This window comes from Thunnus thynnus, chromosome 17 (genome assembly GCF_963924715.1).
Source record: "Thunnus thynnus chromosome 17, fThuThy2.1, whole genome shotgun sequence".
Lineage (NCBI taxonomy): Eukaryota > Metazoa > Chordata > Actinopteri > Scombriformes > Scombridae > Thunnus > Thunnus thynnus.
This window is the reverse complement of record NC_089533.1, coordinates 26,366,373-26,393,763: the sequence shown is the minus strand read 5'-3', so window position 1 is coordinate 26,393,763 and position 27,391 is coordinate 26,366,373. Positions and strand designations below refer to the sequence as shown.

The following is a 27,391-nucleotide window of genomic DNA, read 5'->3' as shown; positions in this document are numbered from 1 at the left end:
TCCAGAAAGAGGACGTCAGCAAAGCTTCTGTGAATTAACATTACTCTGTGGAGTTGTCTTACAAACAAACAAAAGTTATATTTGCATTCAGTGTTTCTCAACTAAATGCATTATGTGCATATATGTACGTCTTTGAGGCCTGACAGACACGTTGAGTGCATTTCATTCCTCATAAAACATTAGCAAAGCAGATTTTAAAATATTCAAAATCGTAATTTGTTGACATCAGTGTTTACTTGCTGGCAGTCTCCTTCACTGCTTTTGCTGGCACGCTGCTATGTTTGTTGGCACGTTACTGCCACCGACTGTTGCTCCACAGAATAGATTGAAATCAACCGCAGGATGTGAATTGCACCACCGTCTTGTTCGCTTGTGCATATGTATGATACAAACAAAACGGGCAACCACTCATAAAAACATATTGCTCCATTGCACTGCTGGTGGTCAAAAACTGAGAGAAAAAACAGATCTTATTTAAAATTGAAAGAAAACATCACAACAGCAGGAGTGGGAGGACATTTTGGGGTTATATTTTGTTGTGAATATAACAAATCTGGAAGTATAAAGACTGAACACAAATTTTTGTCTTGCGTCATTTACGTGAATTTGACTGCAGTGTTTGTTAAGGCTGTTCTTGCCACAAATAGTCACCAACCAAACGACTGTGTGACAACGCCCCGTAACTTGCACTTTCCTCAACAACTTATGTGATTTGTGGCTTGCTACGGTTCATTTATGGTCTATCTGTGATCTTGAAGGCAAAAGCTGTACAAAAGAGGGTATCTAGAAAGTATAATACTGATCTTATTGTAATATAGTTTATGTAATATATTTAATAACAATTGCATACTTTTCTTTTTGCTTCTACGTGCTTTTGCATGTGTTGAGTAGTAAGTGATATACTGTATATTTGATTGATTTCTACATGTACTGACCAAATATCTGTCATATCTTTGGTACTGTGTTTCAGCTGCAGCTGTAAGTGGAACTCTGTGCTGTCATGACGTCGTGAACTATCTAGTGCTGGTAAGTCCTTTTGACTTCGAACCAGTGATGTAGTGGTAAATAAAAAGTGATAGATAAAATGTAAAACCTACAGTATAAGCACCAGATGTTATGAGACAAGCAGACACCATCACATTCAAAGTCATATGCTAAGAAAAACTTCAGTCCAGTCATTAAAGTGTCTGTGTTTCTCAACTCTACATGTCCACTCACTTGAAGTATTGTGCCATGATGCACTACAGGGAAATGTTTGTAAATGAGGCACAAGTTCCTTTGGTATTTTTGCATTTATGATAATGCATTCAAATGTAACAAATCCTTACATTATCTGCAAGACATCTTGAATGGTGCATTTTATATAATGGTGCAGCCATAAAAACATGGCATCATACCTAAATGTAATCATCATATTGGTTACAAAAAGTATGTTCTTGAAACTCACACAATGTGACAAAATTATTTTTTTATAATGTAACTTATAGTAAAAGCTGCAAAAAGATAGGGCGATCACTGTTTCTGTTACAGCACCCAGTATTGGGTTTAGGATTAGGGTTCTGGGTACTATAAGAATTTAGGGAGTCTAGTTTTGAAGAGAAATGTAAGGGGCAAGTCAAGACTGGAAAGTTCATTCAATTATTTATTATATATATATATATTTGTAAAAACGCCTGTCTTAATGTGGCTTAATGTATACACATTATATGTTCAGAAAGAAAGATGTATCAACTGGTTTTAGTAGGTTTGCTGTCTACCACATCACTGGTTAAAATGTGTGCGTGCACCTGCAGAGCTCTTGTCTCATCTTGTTTAGCGTCCTCCTGGGTCCATCCTGTCATGGCTGTCCACTCCTTGTAGCACTGGAGGACAGGCTTTTTGTTAGCTTGCTGTCAGCCTGAGTTTTTCAAGTCTTGGGGAACATTCAACGCTGTCGGTGAGTTTGTGACTCAGAGAAACCATCGAGTGTTGAGTGTACCCTTACACTTGAGTTTACATCAGTCTGAAATGACGCCGCCACGCACCATATCCATGTACTGTGCATCATACATGGTGACCAACAACTAGACACACATACATATATGTGTTATATAGGAGGACATTTTGACTTGCCAAACAAACTAAATAGCATTAATTATAGCTGTATTACATTTAGATGTTTCATTTCCAGGCCCTTACTGACATACCTAAATGAAAAAGAGCCATCATTAATGTCATCAGTTCCACCTGTGCTTTGATAAGTCAAATGTCTGCTGTGAAAAAGGCTTATTAAAGTAAGCACTTTGATATTGGAATTATATTGTATTGATATTAAATATTTCCAAATTGATTTTCATGTAGTTTTCATGTAGTACACTATGATCCTACAAGAATCTCCATCACTAACAAAAAATGGTTACATGGTTACACTATAGGTGCGCTTTGTCATAACAAGATGATTTATCACATGTCTCAGTAGCTTGTTACTGTAACAATATTAAGGTAAGAGTTATAACAAGCTTCAAGTTTTAAGAAAACATTTCTGTAACATGAGAGCATTCTCATTATGACGAGGGAATATTTCTTCATGTTTAATCAATTTAAAGTGTTGCTGGCAATGTATTTTGGAAATGGATGAGCATGTGCATGTGAAAAAGTTTTTTTTTTTAATGTGACAGAACCATGTTTTTGTACAATATGTATTATTATTGTGCCAAATGATCAGAATGTGAAAATTGTGCTTTCCAGAAAGACTGATGAAGAAACTACATTAGACAATGGTAGAGGAACAGAAGCAAACCAGGATATTTGGCAGGACTTCAGTCCTCTTTTTCTTAGTTTTTTTCCTGATTATTTGAAGTATGGCTAACGTCATTACAGCTTTCTAGCTACAGTGCCTATTTCAGTTTTATGTAAGGCAATCTTAAAGCTACAGAATCCAATATTGGTTGTGTTTGCTAGCATTTTTTTAGGTCAGTTATCTCGAAATCGTGTTTTTATATCATTATCTTGACACAACAATATACAGTATTGTGGTGTTCATATTCATTTTTAAGACTTTAAAATTATTTAATTATTTTTGGTAACTCGAGATATCATGCAACTCGAAGCAATATAAGTAGTTTGAGTTAACCAAATCAATTGCTTACCTTCAAAATGTATGTTTCCTCTTGTGTTGCCCCTCTGCACTGTCCTGGAAAACACAAAGAGGATAACAAGCTTTAAAAACTACAGTGTTCACCAGTAGTGCAACAACCGAGTGGCTTTCAGCTTTCATACAAAACAGAACAAAGGGTGAAATATTATATCAATCAATGTCACATACAATACATGCAATGTATGGATATGTCGCTGGCCACTTCCTACCTTTTGTCAAAATACATCACATTAGCTCCTAATCTACAGTTCCTAACTGGAAAAAACCTGGAACAGTCCTCTATCAGTGAGGGTTTACGGTTCACATTCATCGCTGTCGGTGGGTTGGTGATGCCGTTAACTCGCCGGTCGATGAATGACAACCGTGTCCTTGCATTGTCATGATTTCTGAATCGCTGCCTTGATCGTCTGTGTTTGGATCTGCCCAGTTGATGAGTTGTCTGTGAAATATCAGTGCTTTTTTAAAAAATGAAATCACTTGTCAAAGAGATCAAGACATAAATAAAGACTTTGGAACAACATATTCAAATTGTTGTGTACTTTGTGATATGTCAAAACAACTGTGCCTGTAAGGAAACCTTACAGGTGGTGAACCAATATAAAATGGGTCATTTCTATATTGAAGTTATTCAAGAGAGATAATAATAGAATAATTGCAGAGTTTTAAACATGAGAGAAATGTGTGAGAATCGGACCAGTGCACAGAAAAGAAGTAAAAAAAGAACAAGAGTAAAACCTGACAAATAAGTGATACAAGGAGACAGTGGGGATGTTTGGTAGAGGAAAAAAGAAAAAGCACATTAAAAGAACACAGCGATTGGAGATGACATAAGGCAACATGGCTCCAAGTTGTGGATGTGTGTGTCTCTGAGTGTGTGTGAGTTTATTGCCTGCAGGGTCTGCAGTGCATCAAGGTCACTGAGCAAGTTTTACAGCATATACAGCCAGTCTTCAGCAACAAAAGAACAACTGCCCTCCTCCATGGACCTGACTTCTGAGTCAGAATCACATGAGTAGGCAAGATATTAGTCCTGGTTAATTTGTACTGACATGAGACACACTGCAATGCTTAAATGCATGTCAAGTGTTAGGTCCAGTCAATCATTATTAAGATAACAACTGATACAAGCAATAAATCTGTCACTTTATGCTATATTACCATTTCTAATCTCACTTCAGTTACTGTTTGTTGTGATGTATGTTAGATGTCATGACCAGCAGCTGTCTGCACCAGCTGTTTGTGAGTTCAAACCTCCATATGGTTTCAAACTCAGTTGGCTAAGTGGAGATTTTTATGAATCACTAAATTAAAAAGGACTGAACTATGCAAACTAGTTTTCGTGTAGAGATTAGTTGTTACTTAATATTTACAAGCAATAACGGCCATGTGTAACTGTTGTGTAGCTAAAGGAATCATTTAACAAAACGTTAGCTTGCTAGATTGAAGGGTAAAACAGGTAATGTACCAGTATGGTAAACATTTATGACTTGATCAAAATGCTGTTCAATAATGATGTAAACATTTGTGAAATCACATTTAAAAAAATAACATGGAATTCCATGTTTTGACATTACAAAGCATGCCAACATAATTAGCCCAAATTACCAAATACCGTCAGTTAGGTTAGCTTAATCAGATCACAATCATTTCTTACTTCAAACTAATACTAATAACACACACATTCATGTAAAAACAGATTCATACCCACATTTGAAACGGACTGTCTGGTAAGTGTCTTTTGGACCCTTAAAACTGTTATTTTTGGAAGTTTTAAGACATTTAAGTTTTAATGGTGCAATCTTATTTAGTATATCCTTTATTTGAAACTAGTTAGTACTTAAAGGACCAGTGTGTAGAATTTAGTGGCATCTAGTGGAATGGACTTTGCAGAAATGGAATATAATATTCATAAGGATGTTTTAATTAGTGTATATCCCATGAAAATAAGGATTGCTGTGTTTTCATTACCTGCGAATGAGTTCTTTATATCTGCATAGAGAGTGGGTCCTCTCCAATGGAGGCCGCCATGTTGCGCCACCATGTTTCTACAGTGGCCCAGAATGGACAAACCAAACACTGGCTCTAGAGAGGGCCTTTTGTGGAGCTTTGCAACCACTGTAGGATCTCCTACATGCTTGGAAGAGGAAGGTGAGGGGAGGTGTATTCAATTGGTTGCAATCTGCAACCTCACTGCTAGATGCCACTAAATCCTTCACACTGGACCTTTAACTTAGGAAGGACGGTCTGCATAAATTTAGAAATGGATTTACAAAGAACTGTGCTGTAGCTAACACTGAGGACACTGAGGTCATACCCACTGTATATTTCTGTTAATCTGTGGGTTTTAAAGCGAGGACATCTGTTTTTTATTTATTTTAAAACTCAATATAACTGCCAAAAATAATCAATAAATATATGATAACACCAGAATTTGTTCCTGGCGATATAAAAAAGGCTTGACACACACCATTTATTAAAATAATTACAGTTTACGGAAGATGATTAAACAGGCTTTCTTTTTGATGTCAGTGAAGTGAATAGATAAACAATTAAAAATCTAAATCATTTAAATATTTTATATACTTTCTTTTCATGTCTGGTTAAAAATTTTCAGAGGGGGGTAGAGTTCTGCTGGGTCCATGACCTCAGTACTTATACATCTCTAAGTTTACAGTACCTCAGTCACTGCACTGGCTACAGCCATGGAGGGTGTGTGAAAGAAAAGGGTGTGTGAAATACTTTATTTTCAGCTAGGCAATGAGACCTATTTGCGATCATAAAGCTATGGCATAATGGAGTCTTGTGTCAACCCATAGAAGCTGGTTGATTCATGACAAACTAAATGTAGGCTTGCGGTTAAACTCATTAATCATCCTATTTGTCAGTTAAAGCACCATTAATTGATGCTTTAAAACATTCATTCTTTTGGTCACAAGGGAAAAAGAACAAGCTGTAAACACATTTAACATACCACGTTTTAAAGTTACTGTGGCTAATGTGTTAGCAAACACTTGCCTGTTGTAACATTCATAGCTGCTGAAAGCTCCGCTTTGTTCATGGTGAGACTGAACTGAAACAGTAATGTTGTTGGCCGGAAAACCAAAACAATTAGCTTAAAGATGCTAAAATGACAGGAACTGCAGAGTCAGAGAATAATGGGGTGGGTTCTGTGGGTTCATCAATGCAGGTGACCCCTTTGACATTACACATGGTCATTTGATCCATTGCTAATGTAAAAAATATTGATCATTGCAGCTTTAATCGTCAATACCTTTCATTCATCAGACATCAGATTTTCACTGCAATTTTACCAGAGCTATTTCATCCAACCACAAAATCTTCAACTGTATACCTTCAAGTGTTTAAATATTGGACTCTTTCCCCATTCAGCTGTCCACATCTAGGCCCTGCCTTGCATTGTAAGCTGCCACTTTGGACAGTAATATGCTAAACTGCTAAGGCGGACAATACAAGAAGACAGAGATAGAAAAGGAGATACACAATACCACATATTAGCCTTCGGGTCAGGTTTAGGCCTGAGTCACTTCATGTAGGAGGAAGATGGCAGTTTAGATCTTGACCTTTACTCCCCAGGAATTCACTAGCTTGCAAAGCCTGTCGGTTATCTGTAGGACATCTCCAGCAACTGACATCACCGGGACAGGAAAGTGACAGAAGGGATAGAGATAGAGGCAACTGTGAGGATAACTGTGATGGTGATGATGCTGCTCTGTGGTTGAGTCGCAGAGAGAAGAGACAGCAGGAAAAAAACATATTTCATTCTACAGTACTCTACTTGTAGAAGTTGCCTTGGCTACCAAGTGGGATAAACTGGTGTTATTACAGCATCTCTGACTTTTACAGTTTTGGTACATCATTCATGTGCCAGAATGGAATGCAAGAATAGTTCGGAGAGTGGTGGAGAGGATTTGATAAAAGGAAAAAGTGATGAAGAGTAGAACTGCAAGAAAAGGGAAAAAAGGCAAATCAGAGTGTAGACTGAAGAGACGATGAAAATGTGAGAACTGTGTGAGGAGCCAAGGGCCTATAGGCAAAGAAGTAAAGTTGCTGAATAACTCTGGTGCAGCATACTTAGTTGTTACCTCGATGACACCAATACTTTATCATTATTATCAAACCATTACAATTTTTGCACTCACCTTACAAATAGCTACTGAATTTAACTTACTTTGATTTGTAATGAATGATTGATCATGGTACATACTGTAGGTTGCTCATCACAACAGAGAGGTAATTATTCTTACACTGAACAACTGTAAAATTTATTCTTTTTGAGGTGTTGCTAGGTTTAATTTTGGAGTGTGAACAGAGCCAGGCTGTTTCCCGATTCCAGTCTTTATGTTAAGCTAAACTAATCACCACCTGAATCCACTTCCATACTTTACGTGAAGACATGAGATTGAGCTCCTCATTTTATTATTGGAAAGATAGAAAACAGGTGTATTTATACTATTCCTTTAAAACAGTCATAGAAATTGAAGCTCTCTGCCTTGGCACTGCTCAGAGTAAAAAAAGACACTGTGGCAGACAGCAATGAAAATTAAAGATTTTGTTTACAGGTGAAAAATTGAATGATAAAAAAAACACATTCATAATATGGAGTACCATAAATAACTTCAAATATTCTCAAAATCTGTAAAATATTGTCCAGAATGTCTCTATCAGGGTTCTGATAATGGAAATAATGCAGGAGAAAGTCATTAAAGATACCATTCCAAACATTGTGAACATAGAGAGACCTCTAGTGTTTGATTCATGTTACTATCACTAAATGATACATGTGAACACATGACATAAACATGGTTTCAAACATCTCAATTCAAAAGTGAATAACTCTTTAATTAATATATACAACTATTTAATGCATTGACTAAATAAGGGGAAAAATGAAACACAAATATTGAGAATATAGTCTTAAATTTCTTAATGCCTGTGCAATGCAAACTGTATGAAGTTTAGGGATCAGAATCTCCTGAAGACGGAGCTGGAGCATAGGAAGAAAAATGAAAAAAAAACCCATTATTATTTCATTCATTAATTCAGTCTTGCTCATTCATAATAACCAATTAGAATTTACACACACATCCATCTGTCTAACCACAGACCTGTCACTACAGCCCAAAGGTGGGACCAAGTCATTGTTTTGCAAGTCACTATTAAGTCTTAAGTCTTTGCACTGAAGTCCAAAGTCAAGACAGGCAAATCCCGAGTCAAGTCCAAAGTCCTTAACTTTGAGCTTTGAGTTGTAAACAAGTCATAATGTGCTCTTCACCAAATGTAATGCCATTTTATCAAGAGAGTAATAATATATTAAATTTACACAAATTTTGAATGCTTTTTAAAATTTACATTTATTTGTTAAAACAAGTTTGTTAAAAAAAGTGTGACTGAACTTAATCATAAAAAACGTTTCATAGCATATAGCACTATTAACCAGTAGCACAACAGAATGAATTTTGTGTTTCTGTCCAGTCTTGTTGTATTTAACTCATCTCATATTGAAACAATGTCTATAACTTTCTTTCCACACATTTGTAAGACATTTTCTGTAAGAATATTCGTCCTTTAAAGTGATATTGTATGTTGTTGCATGTTCTATATTTTATGTCTAAATGAAATAAAAAGATAAGTGTAAAAAACAACAACAACAATTGATAGGTTCTAGAAAATAGTTCTGCAGTTACTCATTATGGAGGTATAATCTGAGTGTGTGTGTGTATGTGTGTGAGAGAGAGGGAGAAACATACAAGTTGAATAAACATAACTAATGCATTAACAGTTTAATTCATCCACAGTGTTGTGCTTTTTATCTCAGGGCCCTATGATATATTTGCAAAATACCAAATCAGCCAAAAGTCTGTCAGTCATTTATGCATGATGAGGCTGCAGTATGATGCCACCATGGCTGAAAACTCACGCCACCGGAGCACTGGAGGCAGGCACTGCAAAGACCCTGATGATATTAGATTTACTGGTCTTTGTGTAACTTCAAATGTTGAACGAAGTTGGAAGTAGTTGCGTCTCTGTCTGTAATTTTTGACTCACACATTTTGCATACTGCAAGTTGTTTTTTGTTGACCACCGTGTAGTGTTTGTACACTCATTTTTTCCAACTGGCACTCAGTAACATAACGTTAGTCCTTCATTGTTCTCTCCTGCAACTTGATTGGATGCTGTCGGATCGGTTCAAACAAAGTGGATTCTGGGGAATTAAGGGTTGACTTGCTAGGAATGAATAGTGTTAAGTTGATTCAGGAAATGAAGGGAAATGAATTGATTCATGGCATACTTTTTAAATAACATACATCTTTGGGCTTGGGGGAAGGTATCAAGTATTTTCAAGTCAAAAGGCTGAAGTCCAAGTGAAGTCATGAGTCATTGGTGTTAAAGTCCAAGTTGAGTTTTTTGTTTTTTTTTTGCTTTTATTGTCTTTTTTGATTTTGTCAAGTTGAGTCTAAAGTCATCATATTTTTGACTCGAGTCCAAGTTATGTGACTCGAGTCCACACCTTTGGTACAGCCTCCACCCTCCACCCACACACTGAATACACTACCTCTTGTTGTATCGGCGGACAACAGCCTTGTAAATCTCCCTCAGCAGAGTTGCCTTGTTGTTCTTTATGTTGGCTTTTGCTGTATCCAACAAAAACTCAATCTTCTCCTGGCTGAATGGAAGCTGGAAGGTGGAGAACTGCTTCATCTTTGCTTTGAACTCCTCTGCATCTGGACCAGAATAACAGCACAAAACCCAAATCATTACAAATGAGGAATACATTCCTTTCTTCTGTTAATGATGTAACACATTTGACATTAGATTGTTTTTTTACATTTGTGTCAGGTGTTGTGAGGCTGGGTGTAACAGACCTTTGCAATTCCGTTTGTTGAAGAGCGGCATGTAAATGATAGTTGGCTGCTTGTCTTTTCCCTCAAACACATAGCAGTCTTTTGGCCACTCTTTCTCCCTCAGGATTTTGTCGTCTATCTCTGGGAAAGGCTTCTTCATCTCAGCTGCGTAGTCTCTGGCAAGAGTCAGAATCTGTGCAGAGGACAGTTTCAGATCATTTATTTGATCATTTTTAACACATCAGCTAGTGATATTAGTCGCTCCTGCAGCTCCACTGATATATCTGCAATGCACAAGCTCTCTTCAGACACATGCCTCACCTTGAAGGTGTCATCAGCTCCATAATCCAAAGCGATGAGGAGGTCTACGTCTCTCTTTTCTCCCAGGAAAGGAGGGAAGGGCATGTTGAGCATCACACCAGCATCTATCAGCTGCAGGTGCTCCTCAAATCTGATGCAAGATGGCACCACAGCATCTTCAAAGCAACACAAATCACAATATAGCAATTCTTTCCTTTCACTGTTGACTTTTTCTTCTCATTCAATAGTTAATTTTGCCAACTGTCATAGCAAATCACAGGACTGTAAATACAATAAAGACAGTACAGGTACAACTATGTGTTAAGCTTAGTGACAGTAGTTCACCTTGGTATTGGTAGAGGAAGTTTTTCGTTGTTCCCCATTTCCATTTTCCAACCAGTGGGAAGACTTTTTGGATCAACCAAGAGACTGGGAAAACAGAGCACACCCAAATGAAACAATGATGAAGAACTTAAACCTGCATTCATTGATTTTAGTCTACTTTGGGGCAGCTAGACAAGCTGTAAAGACAATATTATCACCTTATAAAGTTGTTATTGTGAAATTGTTAGCAAAAGCTGCCTTTTTACACATCCAGTAGGCAGGGAAAAATCATTAGCATTCATTTGGAGCAATGTTAATGGTTACTTGATGAATGTTAGTGTAATATATAATACTTTCCTTTTTGCTCTCTTTTGGTCTCCTCCAACTCCCAAGAAAAAAAAATCTGGCATTTCAATTGCTAAAAGCTCTGCTAGCTAGTTGCTAACCTTGTCTGCTGGGCAGGTCGTGTAAAGTGGGTAATAGCTTCCTGCTGCTGAAAATGAAGTTAATTAGAGCAGAGTTTGCGGGCTGGAAAAAACAAAAAGATGAGCTAAAAGAGGCTAAAAGGCTTGGTAAGGATGCAGTTCCTTACAGAGTTGGTAATAATTCTGTGTGTTCATCGCTGCAATGGACCCCTGCCACATTACACATTCATTTGATCTTTATTTATATAAAAACATTAACTAATGCAGCTTTAATCATTCAATCAGAATACCACAGTGAAAACAGATTTTCTCAATGAGCTTCATAATATGAGCAAAATGGTCCAGCATAAACACACAGTTAGAAAGGTTTTGGTTATTTCACATGAGAGACTTCTACATTTCTGTTTTGTTTGCTTCCTAGCTTTTCTCTGTGGATTGAAGTGGGCAAGGCTCCTTTGGAAACCAGTCAGACTTTAGCAACTTTTCAAAACATGATGACAGCTGTGTGGTTGTTTTCTTATGTTGCTAGCACTGTCAGTTATATCTAATCAAACTACACCCATACAGTCCTGACGAAACAGAGTAGCTGAACTTTTGAGTTTTAAACTCTTGATGAATAATAACTAAAGATGTTTTTTCCCCCAAATTTTATCTTTGATCCTTGCTTATACGGTAATCAATATTTAATGTTATCGAGAAATTCTAGTTTTCAGGGGCTTTAGAATAAAAGACTCCTGCAGTAATGATTATCCAAAAAGACAGTATTGCTGGAGAATCTCAGCACTTGGAACATATTTAGGATAAAAGCCAAGAGTATTATTAAATATGCTGGATATACATTCGTAGACCATTGTTTTGAAATGTAACAAGTAAATAATATTGCCAAGCATAAATTGTAAATATGAGTATATACAATACATTTTTGCACCTTTCACTTTACTGTACTGTGTACATTGCTCAATTACAATATTAGTTAAATTTAAATCATTATAGGTATTTACAGTTTCAGATCATTTCCATTATAAGCATTTGTGCAGCTACTATACTGAGCCACTGTTATTGTTGGTGGTGACATCTGTTTTTGGAATTTTCTGGTTAGACATTTTGTGGGATAGATGTTAAAAAAGCAACTGCATTGGACAACAGGTAGCAGCACCCATATTTAAAGTCTCCCTCCATTCAAAAATGTTTCTCTTGTTCCTTCAGTTGGACGTTTGAGCTTCACTTTGCAGAATGATGTATGTGCAGAGTTTGTTTCCACATTCATCTGCTGAAAGTGGAAAGTTTCTCTTTGCTCTCTGAAAATCTGATTTTTAGGGGTGGACCTATGAGCAGGATTTGTGACATCACAACTAGTTTTGAAGGCAATCCTGGTCCAATATTCAACTTACACAAATGTGATGTGGACACTTCACACTTCAAAAAGCCTCCAGTACACATACACTGAGAATGGACTTTACAGTAAAGTAGGAAACATCTTGTCTCTGGCAGTTAAACCTCTGAAATGAAATATATTAACATTTATAGATTCCGGATTTTTAATGAGGGAGAAGGAGTAGGTGTCATTTTAAGGATTTTAATGTGCTAATTATATTTTTTTTGTGTGGAAAAACCATATTAGACACACATTATTGTTCCAATCAGTTTTGAGTATTTTTGTATGTCTTAATACATGTCTGAAGGGGATCTTTAAATAACTTTATGACTCTGGTACAGACCGCTCTCTTTGACAGGTCCTTCATTCAGACTCTGGCTCCAAGTCTTTAAAGGTTCCAACATTTTCTGATGCCACTGTTCAAGGATCCACTTTTGTTCTTTTGGGCTCTTCTTTTTAAATGATGCAGTAGGGTTGAAATTTAGACTTTCTGGAAAACAAGAAGAACATTTGTCACTGAGTGAACATTGTGATCACCCAGCAAACCTTTGCTGGATGTAAAGTTTCAGATGAATTATCGTCATCGTCACTATTATTGGTACCTTTCAGTGTTTTCTGCAGGTTGTCCAGGTCAGATAGAACAGCGGGATCCTTTGTGTTTTTTCTGATCAGCTCAGTTAACTTCAAAAGACTGTGGTAGCCACGCATGTAACGGTCCAAGACGTCCCAGAAACTGCTGACTTGCTGTGGTACTGATACATAAAAACCAAAATCAAACATACATGCCTACACATAACATGCACTATCCGTGTGCATATTACAAGCTACTTTCATATAAACCTGGTACCTTCAGTCCAGAGAAATATCAAATCCAATATGTTGTTTTCATCAGAAGCTGCAGTCCCCACCAGACCTGAGTACACACACAGTCAATATTGTCCTCTGCTGCTCATTCAAACGTGTGTCTACTTTTTATCCATCAAAAGACAAATAATGATTTTTACCTTTCAGCCTGTCAGGCATATGGTTTACCAGACTCTGTTCATCTGCCATAGCGCTGCCCACTAAACCTGCATGACAAAACACACACATACAGGACACACACTTTAAATTCAAATGACTTTGATGCAGTAGTGGCAAAGATACCCTGACTGACTGAGTCAAGCTCCAAAAATGCTGGATCCTACACTTCCCATAATGGAACTCGTTAGCATTTTTTGTATTGTATTTTTTTTTTTAGACCTTGCCTGTCTGATAAATGCCTTTCAGGCAAAAAGGCAAAAATCTTTCAGAGTGAGTTTGTAATTCAAGGTTCATGTTATAAATGTATAGTCTCCAAGCCCAAACTGAGATAATCCCAATGACATCATCAGTGTTACTCTTTAAAAAGCTTCCTATGAGCCATGAGTGACATTTATACAATTGTATTCATGGACTGAATAGTACGCGTCATGACAAGTGAACCTCTGTAATGTTGTGCTCTAGAGACAACAGTATGGGCTACTGTGGCCTTATTAGGCTTCCGTACATGGACAGATTTCCTTGTTTTAAGTAGGATCTTATTATTGTATTTCTATCAGACAAACAAGCTGGACGCACCTTGCAACTTGACCATGTCAATTCCTGGCCTTTTACCACTGGGATCTGCTTCTTGGATTCTGCTCTCCAGGTGAGATGTGTTAATGAACAGACCCAAATCTGTGAATCCAGCCTCATGGGGGGTCATCTCAAACCATTTACCTGAGCCAAATCCAGAGACAGAGGCAGAAACTGAAATCCTGATTTGTGATGAGTCGTGAATATGTTTATCTGCATGGTTGTGTATGTTTAGTACCTTTCTCAGGGCCATACTGCAGGCAGTTCTTGTTCATTGCGTTGTAGATGGGATAGGGATTGATGGCGTTTATGCCATCCTCAGAAAGACTTTGAATATCCAACTGGCAAGAAAGCATTAGATCAATGAACTGTGAAACAAGGAACTATGATGTTTTGTCTGTAGTGTTTATCAAAACTGAACTACTCATAAATATTACATGAAGTTAGGACATATTGATTTAGAAACATAATTTTAAAAATCCATATGGCCGATCTGCATTTACACTTATAGGCTCATTAATTCAACATGATGTGGAAGACCTGATGTTAAAACCTCATTATTCTAAGCTCACCCAAAGCACTATTGATATTTTCATCAACCGCTTGATTCTCCACACATTATGGCATTGATCACTGCCGTGACATGACCCTGTGACCTGCTTCAATTCTAATAGCCTAAGAGTGACCTAAGTGCAACACACATACCGGCACTTACAGCTGGTCAATTAGGTTGCAAAGCTTATGTCATTTGGTCATTTGATGTGCATCAATGGATGCCCCCTTAAGACATCATATAGACAGAAGTAGTCCAGTGGCAAATGTGATGAAAGTGTGTTTTTGCCTTAAAAAAACCTGGACTTTGAATCTGGAATATTTTTCAGTAGGTGATGGCACTATTGCTGCTGTTTTAACATAGGTTGCAGTTATCATTCTTTTCAGTGCAACCAATGTCTTTTTTTTTAAAGATTTTTTTGGAATTTTGCCTTTATTGGACAGTGGGCATAAAGAGGCAGTCAGGAAACATGCACATTAACCATTTGGCTACCAGGGTGCTCCTTGTGTAACCAATGTCTATGGAAAACTCGACTTTGCACAGTGGGTTTTCATCATTCAACATTATCTTGTTAGAAATTATACTTTTAATATTGCAGTCTTCACTTCCTCAGCAAAGACACACTCTGTTTGGCAATACTTAAAGCTGCATTTATCAGTAGTTTTATACTACCACCGAATTAAACTATGTCTAATGTGAACGGTACCGCTTCATAGTGACAAACTCACAGAGAATTATCACCTGACACTATAGTCCCCCTCAGCACTATGCAGCTTTCTGGCTTCTTTTTCATCATTGTTTTGGCCTGCAACTTTAATGTTTTGGTTCACTCTTACCAACCTCATTTCCAGCTGCTGTTTTCAGAAAAAGCTTTGACAAACCCATTGTACGCACCCTGCACAGCACCAAACCACAGAGAGACAAAATTAGTGTCTAGCTGGTTTGCCATGGCAGCTTTATAAAATTCAGTATGTCATTGTTTTGTTTAAAGCTTGCTCCTCTGTTCCCATATGGGAAAAAAAAATCAAAAGGAAAAAACAAAACAAAACAACCCAAATCAATAAATGCAGCTCTTACTTCACATAAAATACTGAATATATTTTAAGAAAGCTACAGAGACTGAGGATTGTTAAAGTTAAATGATTTTTGAGTTACCAAGCATTCCTTGGAACTAAGAATGAGTGTCAAATACAATTGGAATATTGAATAAATCAAAATTTAATAATTGAATAAAATTGAATCAATTCAATAAATCCTAAATCAAATGTCTTGTGTTGTGTGTTGTCTTGTGTTTTCCACATTGGGGACATTGGGGAATTAACTAACAATACAATAATATGATATGATTTGATATTATTATGTTATAAGCCATAAAACTATGATATACTTCATCTGTCCCCCTTTTCTCCTTCTGGGACCAGTAGAGTAGAATGGCACAAATTGCAGTATTGAAGTATGTCAACAAAGCATTGGTCAGTCCTGTTGCTTTCTCTCAGCTTCCATCTCGTAAGTTTACACTGTACCTGTTTCATGATCCCAGCAGAGGTCATGATCCCCCAGATATCAGTGAGAGAGAAGTGCTCCTCCTGGGACCTCTCAGTCAGCCAGGCCAGAGCCTCCTTCAGCCCGACCCCAGGACCTGACAGCCTGGATACTGCTCTGTCCATGTTAGCGCTCCACTGAGGGTCACTGTACAGGGAAGACATGGACCTAAGGGAGAAAGAGAGACACAACAAAATATTTAGTTACTTTAGACTGACAATGACCTAGAAAGAGAAAAATGTGTCTGTTCTGAGCTTCCTTACATTTGACATTTATCTTATTATTATTATTTTATTTTGTACATATATATATATATATATATATTCTTGTTTTAAAATATACATTCTGTTTTAAAATATATATTCTTATATATATTCTTGTTTTTAAACTAGCCATATATACATGGGGTCTTAATTATGCACTTGATGGCTACATATGTGATATCACGCTAAAAGACTGAGGCTAATGCTACATATCCTATCCAAAAAATCAGCATCCTTGCTAGTTGAAGTTCCATGCAGAAGATATGGTACAAATGCAGTGTAGAGCTGTAGTCCTTGTATTTTAAGAATGAAAAGGAAACATATCAAGATCACTCACACTCAGAAAAGCAAGGTTAGATTTATGCTTCATTTCGTACTTTCAAACAGTATGTTTCACTTTTAATTTAATCAGAAAAAATGGCCGAGGACAAGGACTAACCACTGTTGGCTGGGATTGCTGGAGTGTAAACTTTTCCAAGTCCAAAAAAAAAATCCATATTAATACACAGTACATGTGCCTCTGTCATTTTTACTTCAAGTAAAGATGGGTTAGGTTACTACTGTAAGCTGGTTAGGCAGACATGCTAATATTTTTTGGTTTCGTAAAGGCTGTAAATTGACACCACACTCGAAATTCTTTAAGTTTATAGCACCGGTCTTACTACAACTCCAACTTCAACAGTAGGTGCTACTGGAGCATTTTAGCAAATCCTAGATTCAGCAAGCAATGTTTTCTCACCTTTAGCTATGAGGTGCGATAGAAGGGTTCAAGAGTGATGTTTCCGAATATAATAACCAAAGTGCGTCTGTGCTGTGCAGCAGTCAAACAGTAGGAATTTCATGCTAACGTTATTGTGTGAGGACAGCTTGTACTCTGTATTAACGTTATCATTGCTACTGTAGCTGCCTTTTCTCACTGGAATGTGTGTCATGTTAGCCAGCCACATTAAAGGTGGGTGTTTGGTAAAAAGAAAAAAAAGGTTTTTGATATGCAAGGATGAGTATCGCATACATATTTACCTCTAAACAGTAATTTAACTGGTTTCCAGTGAGTGGCTTTATTTCTAAATGCTGAAAATGTCCTTAAGCTATCATGACATTTTGGCAATGTCTTTTCTACCCTGCTGTGTGCACATCCTTGATTGTTTGTTAATGGGAAATCCATTTTATATGCTCTTCTCACTGAACCACCAAAAGACCTCATATAGAAGCAGAATTGAGTTGGGCTATGCTGATATTTCACATTTCAAATTTTCCAAGGAGGTGAACATATGAATCAGTTATGTGTCACTGTGCATGCAAGTGTTTACCAGGCAGAGCCAGAAATTCCTCCCAGGTAGAGCAGAGTACCCAGTATATCTTCCTTTTCCATCTGATAGAGGGAACCCAGCAGAGACACAGCTGCCCTCTGACCTCCGCCTGACCCCAACATTGCGATGTGGGGGACCAAATCCTGGGGACAGAAAGAGAGAGAGAGAGAGAGAGAGAGAGAGATGGGAGATAGCATTAACAGAAAAAGTAAACAGTGATATTAATGCAGACATGAAGAACACCAATATTAAAGCAGTTCATCTAGAATGGAAGAATGGAAGAGGTAAGACAATATTTCCCAGAAATACCCTTGCTATCACCTGCGTGCTGTACGTTGTGGATCCACCTGTAGTTCCTGCCGAGAGACTGAAGTCCATTGTTGCCGAAAACCATTACCTAACCCCAACCATCTTCACATTAACCTACACATAACCACTTGAAATCTTATGGCTGAACCAATTTTTGTCTTTTTGGCCGAGCACAAAGCTTCAACCCATAACAGCGGTAGGATAACTGTTGCTACAGCTGCTGTTCATTTGTTAAGAAGTAGAAGAGTGAGAGCTGATATGTGATGATAATGTGATGATGTGATAACCCCCTTTATCTGCTATTGTTCAAAAAGTTTATCTTTGTTTGTACAGGAAGAACAGAATCTTCCAGTGCAAACATATAAAGAACAGACACCAGAAGGCCACCAGTCTTATCAGTAACAGTCTAGTTTATTCTGTTTTTTGCCACTATAGCAGTTTAGCACAAGGGATACCCATGTTGGTCGGTCCAACATTTTGGTCTTGACAAATAGTAGATTAATTTAATTTGTTACAGACGTTAATGGTCACCAGAGGAAATATGAAAATGACTTTGGTGATTCCCTGACTTGTCCTATAACACAACCATCAGGTCAAAATTTTAATTTGTCCAATACTTTGTTTCAAGCATCCCCATCAGCCTCAGCTGTAGTTTGTGTTTAGTGCTAATTATCAAACATTAGCATGCTAACATACTAAGCTAAGTTGGTGAACATGGTCAACATTACCTGCTAAGCATCAGCATGTTAAGGTTTTCATGTTAGCATGTAGCCATTGACGCACAGACATTAGCATAGTCTGTACAAGTACAACCTCATAGAGCTGCTAACATGGCTGAGGAAAAAAATGAATAGATGTTAAAACTGAACATCAAGTAATTATTTCCCTTCTCTACATTACATTTACATATGTAGTTAAGAGTAACATCGCCTCAGTCATACCAGTGTACACTTGATTCCCAGCCTGTTGAGTGACTTCAGAACTACTTCTTTCCTCTCCAGGATAATCTCTTTCTCCCGAGTAGACAACGACTGGGACTGACGTACATAATGCTGCAACACACACAGTATCATATGGTGAACATGTACAGTAGGAGGCACAATTGAAAGGACTGAAAGTCCTTTTATACCCTATGATATTAAGTAAGCTGTTCTGCTAACGAATAATGTTGCAATTAAAGATTGATGTTACACAGACACACATTTTCATACAGCTGGTTGGATATAAAAACACACATACCGAATTGCATCAATAAATAATTCCTGTACCTGGTGTGAGACCTTTGGATGTCAGATTTGATGAGTTTCTCCTCCATTTTTTTGATGATAAAAGTCTTTTTTTTTTGTTTGATAAATTTCATGACTGCAGGGACCTATGAAAGCCACACTGAATCATTTTGAAATATGCTTGGCTCCCAATCAGAGAATAATCCTAACACACAAGATGCTCCCTCCCAGAAATGGCTTTGTTGAGTCTTTGATGATGAACACAGACCAGAGCTTTTGGAAATAAAAGTATGCTCTAAATAATAGATTTCCTAACAGCATCACAACTCAAAAGGCCTATTTCAGCTGAGTACATTCATGACAAACATGTTTTCAATGTGGGTGCATCCCAGAAGAACACTGCATTTACTTAATTTAGATTCTTTACTTAAACATTTCCTTCAACCTCTTACCTTGAGAGTGAATGTTGAATCCCTCTCCATGTTGGGTGCAGGTGTTGGCATCCATGCCTCACTTAGCACCTCTTCCATCTCTGGAGTGATTGTTGACATGTTCCACTTGTTGTCCACAGGTTGTCCCATAAGTCCTAACATCATGATAAAAGCACACACCAGCCCAGCAACCCAGCTGGCATTTCTGCACGGCATGACTGGAAGAAGGAGATCTATAAGAGGAAACAGAAAATGGGAAAGTTCACAAAGCTTAAGATTTCAGCACCCATCCATTTTATATCCCTCTATCATGCATATTCATGACTAACTAGCATATCATATCAGAATATCATACAGTAACAGAACCAAGAGAATATTTGACACACACACAACACAGAGTACACCGTGCACATCTAAATGTCCTTCATATCACACTAACAGTGCAGCACAAGAGGACAGTAAACATTAACAACATACAACAAATTCAGTTCCCATGGGGACCAAGTAAAGAAATAGTCAATGTGGGAAACACAATTATTTGCTTTCTTGCTGACAGTTAGAGGAGACTGATATTAATATCACGCCTGTACACTAAATATGAAGATGCAGTATAGCTGGTTGTCTTAGCACAGTGAAGTGGTCTGTCCAAAAGTAACAAAATTAGTCTACTACCTTTAAAGCTCAGTAACAAACATGTTATATCTTGTTTGATTAACACCTACAAAAGCTGAAATGTAAAAACAAGGGATGGTTTTATGGGGGTAATGTGCCAGACTAGGGCAGGAAGCAGTTACTTCCCATGTCTGAAATCACTCCCTATTTACTATATAGGGCCCCATATTTACCCTGTGCCATTTTATTTGAGTGTCGAATTGAGTGTGTAAATTTCTCCACTGTATAGTTCTGTCAAATATTCAACAATAAATTTAAAAAGTAGTGTCCATGGCATGTACACTACTTTCTTGTGCCGCATTTTATAGATGCAAAAATGACTGTTGTGCTGATGATGATTAGTGCGTGTCCGAAACCTCAACTTACTGGTCACTACTGAGTAAACTATTGATTATCTCTTATATGGGGAATAGTGAATGATTGAGTCTAGCCTGATATTGAATTAGAGGTGTACGAACAAATCTTGTTCAACAAATCTTTGAGTGAACTGACTGTACTGAATCACCGCTGTCACTGACTGAGTCAGTAGCTTTTGGCAGTGGAGCTCCTCACTGGTGATTAACAATACATTACTCCCTTGTTAAAGCATATTAGATAAGACCGTGAAAACTACAAAAATAACCATAATCTGATATCTCTGTTGTAAATAATAGGCTGCTGAGCTATTTATCTTATGTCTAGTGCTTGTATAGGCTAGTTTTATACTGAACTGAGCAAGACAACTTGGACTAACAACAGATTGAGTGTACCACTGAAGTGAAGACAGAATCAGTGCTGGATATCAGGCAATGTTCAGTGATTCGTTCACTGAATGTACACAGTGAACATGAGCCCTGAGTGATAAACAGTCGCTCAAGTCCACACTTCTCCCCCTCATGTCTTGAAGTCTCGAAGTAGAAAGAAGAACCAAATATTTTGTTTTATAATCAGGTGTATATGTACTGTACATAATAGGGTAGGACTTTGTTATAGCAGCTTTCAGTTTGCAAGCAGTATCTCCAACTAAATTCTCAGCTCACTGGCGAACTGAACTGAATGTTCGGCTGTATTTCAGTTCAGTTAGGGGGACTGCACAGTCGAAGCTCTGGTCAAGCACTGAATGATTCGGTGAACAAATCTTTTTAATGAACTGATTCTAATGATTCTGTACATTGAAAAGAACTGCTTTGCCCATCACTACATTGATGTGACTGTTTAGCTTAAAGTCACTGAACTATGGGACACTGCTGAGCAACCTATGGAATAGGATGTGTATTTAGAGTCTCCCACAGATTCCGATTAAAATTGTTATTTATCTGCACACTTTTGAAAATTTTTAGAGGAAAGATATTCCAGTGAGTTATTATGGCCATTAAAAACCCATAAATTTGTGTTATAGCCCAACAACAGAGACCTAGTCCGCTGGCAACGACCACGGCTACAGGTATCTCGACTCTGCCCCATGGCTCTACCTCGCTGAAAGCAGGACCGCAAGTTATCAACACGGAGGCGTAGAAGCTAGAATTATTAACCTCTTTGAGACAGGACACTGCAGAGAATATTTAACCCAAACTCCACGTGGCATTGAGGGATGATTAGTCCAGAATCAGAGATGACCAACAATCAGTGAAAACACAACTTGCAAATGATAAAGCTGTTTTGGATGCTGAGTTGGCCCCACTCAAAGGTACTGTTGGGGGAAATAGAGGAGTCGTTTTCTGCCTGTATGGACGACATTGTTGAGCTGAAGATCAAGTTCAAGCTATTAGCTGATGAGTTTTCTAATTGGATAATAAATGTGAGGACCTTGAATCCAGATCATGCCACAACAACATAAGAATAGTGGAAGTTCCTGAGGAGACAGTCGTCACTGTGACACTCTGGACAAAGAGCCGTTGCTAGACCTGGTGCACAGAACTGTCCAGCCGAAGCCGGTGAGCAACTACAACCTATCATCACCAGGTTCCATTACTACAACGAATGTGCAAATGTTTTACGTTGTGCAAGAGAGGTTCAACAGATTGATACCAGGGATATGAGGATTTCCATTTTTCCTTAATTAAAATGATTCATTTCACATCTTTACTATCCAGACATTGCCTACTCCTACAATGGAAATCTCCTAACCCTCCCTCTGTTTTACAGTAGCTCATAGACACTGTGTTTTTTCTCAAACTTGATAAAATTAAATATACGATGAGAGGATATACTGAGAAGTTTTTTTTCACAAATGGCAACCTTTTTATCATACTTTACAGACTTGCAGGTCCTGCCAGACTAAGGGCTGGTCTGTTAAATTCTGTTGTGTGTATGTGTCTCTTCACTCTAAGTGAACCAGGGTGGGGTGTGTGAATGTTGGTGTGTTTGGGTTCTTGGGGTTTTGTACTTTTGTTCTTTTTTTAAAATTTCTTTTTCTCTTTGATGTGTACAATCTCTGCGCTTCCCTTCCCTGTACACTCGGATAGTTGTAACAGTGGAGTGACTGTATTTAAATCAATTTTGCAACCTGTACATATTTCATAAAACCACTTAAATACATTGTTTCACTAGTTGACACGTTGAAGTTTATAATATAGTAGATGGACTATTCCAGTGTAAACGGTTTTTGACTTATTAGGAAAATTGCAAAAAGTGTTACAACTGTCCCTGGTCCCCCCTGCTTTCTGGCACACATATGTAAACACCGACACAGAAAGTCAAAGCTGTCCAGCGGCTGTCCAGCCAAGCCGAGCCGCATTTAGTGTCTCAGACAGACAGCTCATCTCCGCCTCCTCCACAGACTAATTTAGACAGGAAAACCTTCCATCAGTTTTCGGTGACCGTTAACTGAAATCAAGAAAATGGTCACTGATGACTGACGGCAGGCTTTCCTGCCTGAATCAGCTATTAGTTATAGTGATAGTTAAACCACCTGATATTAAAACATATCTTTGTATCTTCATTTACTAGAGTATACAATTCCCAAAAAACAATCATTTTTCCCTCCATGAGACCATCTGTGTACATACAGTAAACCTGGTAGCTTTACTGTGTATAATATTCTTGATATGTTAACACATTAGTTATCTCAAGATCACTTTGAAGTATAGACAGCCCATAATGTCCTCTTTGTGACACCCAGGAACGGGTCCACAATCGTTATGTCTTTCTGTCTTTCTATTCGGAACACAAGACCATCAGCATCACACACAGTGCACATAGTCAAGCTAACTTGTACGCTACTGTTTAAGACAGATAAAGCATGTTTTCAAAGTTAAATGTTTACATGATGTTATTCAATATATTCTGTTATCACAAAATATGTGACTAAAAACCAAGCCATGTTTGCACAGTTAAATGTTTACAATGTTTTCTTTATTTTTTATGTTAATAAACTATACTCTCAAGTTTAAGTAATGAACCCTCTGCTTTCTTCAGGCTTCATTCATTATCAGGATGCTCTTCAAACTGGCAGCATTATCAAATTGTGATTGGCCAACGCCGGGTTGCGTTTCTCCAAAAGTTACTCTGGCTCAACTTTCCGGCCGCAGTCCGGTGCGGCGCCGTTGCGCCAAAATGCCCGGAGCCGAAACGCTCTACCCCCATTCAGATGAATGGGAGGACCGGCGATTTCACCGCACCGCCTGCTTTGGTCGTTCCATCCGAGTGTGTCATCATTCAGCGGTAGCACCTGATAGCACCACTAGTAGAGCCAGGGATACCAAGCCGTGACACACCGTGTATGTAAGTTACTGTTTCCTGTTGTCATTAAGCTGTCGCTTCTTTTTTTCGACTTTTTCTTGTTGCTCAACAACATACAGGAACTCCTCGGCTGCATTCAGACTGAAAACAGCGCTGTGTATTATAATACAAGGGGCTGTGTTAGTGGGGGCGTGTTGTTTAAAGTGCCGGTGGATGAAATATGATCCAGCAGTCCGGCTGGAGAAACAGGTTATTGCGTTTAAAGGCTGATCGGAAAAACACCGCACAGCAGTTTGTAATATTCACAGACTGGATTTCACAGCTATGGAAAGTTATCATGCTGCAACCCTGTTAACTAGTGTGCCCATGTGACATGTCTGAGTCCGCGGGCCTCCGAAAAAAGTATGAATGGAATCACGTGCGCGTCCGCGTGCAAGTCCATGAATTGGCCAGTGACAGCACACAGTGTCACTGAGCGAACGATGAGACAGTAAGTACTCAAAACAAAGCACAATGGTCAGTTAAAAAGACTTTGAATTTACTTATTTTAATGAAACAATAAAAGTCAAAATAAATGCTTAAAAGAATAAAGATAATTTTATCTAAACATTTGACCTTTTTTTTTTTTTAATCAAATTGGAATCTAAACTGGGAATCGATAAGAACCGTAATTGATCAGCAGAATCGGAATCGATAAAATTCAAACAATACCTAACCAAGTGGCCTTTGTATTGTATTGGCCTTTGCACTTTGTATTCCACGGCAATATTCAGCTTTAGTTTAAAAAAACCCCCAAAAAAGTCAACCATTAATGGACATCTCAACCAAATGTAGAAATTATCTAAAAAAATCTTTTGGTTTGGGACTCTCTTTGGAACTGAGATGTTTGTTGATGACATTGTTACATGTAAATTACAACAAGTCACAACCCATAGATAACACAAAACAAAGATCTTTTGAAGATTAAAAAACAGAAGACAAAAGGAATCTAAGTTATAACTCGGAATCTAAGTTACTAGAGACTTCATACTCACCTTGATCTTTCTCAAGGCCCAGAGGTTCATGAGAGTACATAGACATTGGTTGATGTAGTTTCAAACAGTGAGAATTTGGACACACTTTCTAAAAGTTTAGACATGCTACTTAGATTATTCTAAGTAACCTATGTTTGCCTTGATGACAGCTTTGCACACTCTTGGTTTAGGTCGAGGGATTGTGGAGGCAGGGTCATCTAATGCAGCACTCCATCACTCTCCTTCTTGGTCAAATAGCCCTTACATAGCCTGGAAGTGTGTTTTGGATCATTGTCCTTTTGAAAAACAAATGATGGTCCCACTAAGTGCAAACCAGATGGCATGGTGTGTCGTTGCAGAATGTTATAGCCATGCTGGTTCAGTGCGCCTTGAATTCTGAATAAATCGCCAACAGTGTCACCAGCAAAACACCCCCACAGCATCACACCTCCTCTTCTATACTTCAAGGTGGGAACCACATATACAGATACCATCCCTTCACCTTCTCTGTGTCTCACAAAGACACAACGGCTTGAACCAAAAATCTTAAACTTTGACTCATCAGACCAAAGTACAGATTTCCCCTGGTCTAATGTCCATTCCTGGTGTTTCTTGGCCCAAGCATTTCTCACCGATCTCTCTCAGTAGTGGTTTCTTTGCAACAGTTCGACCATGAAGGCCTGATTCACACAGTCCCCTTTGAGCAGCTGATGTTGAGATGTGGCTGCTACTTGAACCCTGGGAAGTATTGATGCAGGCTCTAATCTGTGGTGCTGTTAATTGGTGATTTCTGAGGCTTGTAACTCTAATTTACTCCTCCTCTGCAGCAGAGGTAACTCTTGGTCTTCCTTTCCTGGTATAGTTTATGTGTGTATGAGATATCAGTGCGATCGCAAACCGTGCATGGTGGTGGGATAAAGGAGGGTCAAGGGGTTGGATGAAGGAGGCATGGTGGTCAGGATGGTCTGCCGGCACATAGTGTAGTGCATTTAACGTCTATGGGTGTTAGAGATAATGGCACAATTCTAGACAGTGTTCAGTGGCGGGATGAAGGAGGGTTGGCGGAGGCTGGAATGAAAGTGCCGGTGGGCACGGTGTTGATGTCGGGCAGAGCGAGGGGACCGGCAACAGGGGGTGCTGAAAACACAGAAAAAAGGTAGCTGCAGCTGAAGGAAGGGAAGAGGAAAGGATGCTGGATGAGGGGATGTATGTGCAGGGGTTGATTGTGCAGCCTGTGGACACAGGGATGAGATGAAAACAAATACAAAACGGAGGGGGTTAGAAAGGAGGGAGCTCTGTGGCTTCCTTACGTATCAACTAATGACGAGGAAAACCAGGCTCCCTGAAGCAATGAATTGATATGAAGCGATTGCAATGAAAATTGTTCACTGTGGCAAAGCAGTTGATACAGTTAGTCAATGTCACTGAAAATGAGGGCATGCTCTCAATGATACCTCGAGATGTAAATAAAGGTTGAATGAATGAAAAGAAGCAGGCGAGTCGAGGGAACTACAGTAGCTGTGGCAGGAGGAAGCGAAAAGGGGTGCTGTAAACAAATAATATCGACGGAGGAGAGCCAGGATGATTCATAAAGGACAGATTGAGGGAAGGATGAAGGGATGAGGGTTTAGGGTCGAAGAGTGAGGGATGAAGAGATGAGGGTCGAGGGGTGAGGGATGAAGGGATAAAGGTCGAGGGTCAAGGAGTAAGGGATGAGGGTCAAGGGGTGAGGGATGAAGAGATGAGGGTCAAAGGGTGAGGGATGAAGGGATGAGGGTCGAGGGGATGAAGGTCAAGGGGTGAGGGATGAAGGATCGAGGGGTGAGGGATGAAGGGATGGAGGATCACTGTTCTGTGGTAACGGCAGGACCGGAGGTGGCTGAGGGAAGAAACATAAAAAGGAGCTGCTGGAGCGGGTGGGGCTGAAAGCGTAGAGGTAGCTGCAGCTGAGGGAAGGGAAGAGGAAAGGATGAGGGGATGTATGTGTGGGGGTTAACTGTGCAGCCTGCGGACACGGGGATTAGAGAAAAGACAAAAAGCAAGGACATCAGACAGGGAGGGAGCAGGCACAGGGGAAGATACGACCTGGCCCTGCGAGAGGGCTGAAGCAGTTGGCTGCGTCGTGACGTCATCGACGTGCGGCGTACAGGTGGCGCAGGGTGGGGAACCCGGAAGGGTCCTTTATACCAGGAAGTTGATTTTTTATTGCTTCATGCGCCACTGAGCAACTTTCATAGGAATGAACGGGGCCCCGCCTCCTACGCTGCATCCAGTTCTCTTTATACATCCATGTGGTGGAGGTGGAGGCAGGAAGAGCCTGACTTTGTTGTCAGTTCGGCGAAATGCAATTTGTATCTGGAGTTCAGCCTGGCCTTCAGCCGCGGCTGAAGAAG

General features: G+C 38.8%; 2 protein-coding genes and 1 long non-coding RNA gene across 4 annotated transcripts in view; 1 reads left to right on the top strand and 2 right to left on the bottom strand.

Moving 5' to 3' along the window:
* Nucleotides 1–1,678: 1,678 nt before the first annotated feature.
* LOC137168491 (uncharacterized) lies at nt 1,679–5,388 on the bottom strand. The gene is made up of 4 exons (XR_010924286.1): nt 5,105–5,388; nt 3,346–3,575; nt 3,129–3,172; nt 1,679–1,862 (listed from the first exon to the last, which is right to left on the bottom strand). It is a non-coding gene; the product is annotated as an uncharacterized lncRNA (long non-coding RNA).
* A 2,003-nt stretch (nt 5,389–7,391) lies between these two features.
* Nucleotides 7,392–25,975, bottom strand: LOC137200792 (cytosolic phospholipase A2 gamma-like). Its single transcript, XM_067615439.1, has 16 exons — nt 25,897–25,975; nt 19,675–19,886; nt 18,938–19,048; nt 17,688–17,830; nt 16,096–16,282; nt 14,258–14,360; nt 14,023–14,163; nt 13,428–13,493; nt 13,271–13,336; nt 13,026–13,175; nt 12,767–12,913; nt 10,645–10,728; nt 10,321–10,475; nt 10,021–10,192; nt 9,711–9,879; nt 7,392–8,141 (listed from the first exon to the last, which is right to left on the bottom strand). Exons 1-16 carry the CDS (start codon nt 25,973–25,975, stop codon nt 8,120–8,122), a joined length of 2,007 nt encoding a protein of 668 aa, XP_067471540.1. The 3' UTR covers nt 7,392–8,119.
* Nucleotides 23,705–27,391, top strand: part of LOC137201132 (cytosolic phospholipase A2 gamma-like) — an 18,660-nt gene continuing 14,973 nt past the window's right edge. The window contains exon 1 of one of the 2 annotated variants that reach the window (XM_067616032.1): nt 23,705–24,027. The gene's annotated coding sequence lies outside the window, so the exon portion shown is untranslated. Of the gene's footprint in view, nt 24,032–27,391 lie in introns of both variants that reach the window. The other variant, XM_067616031.1, reaches the window with a different exon arrangement.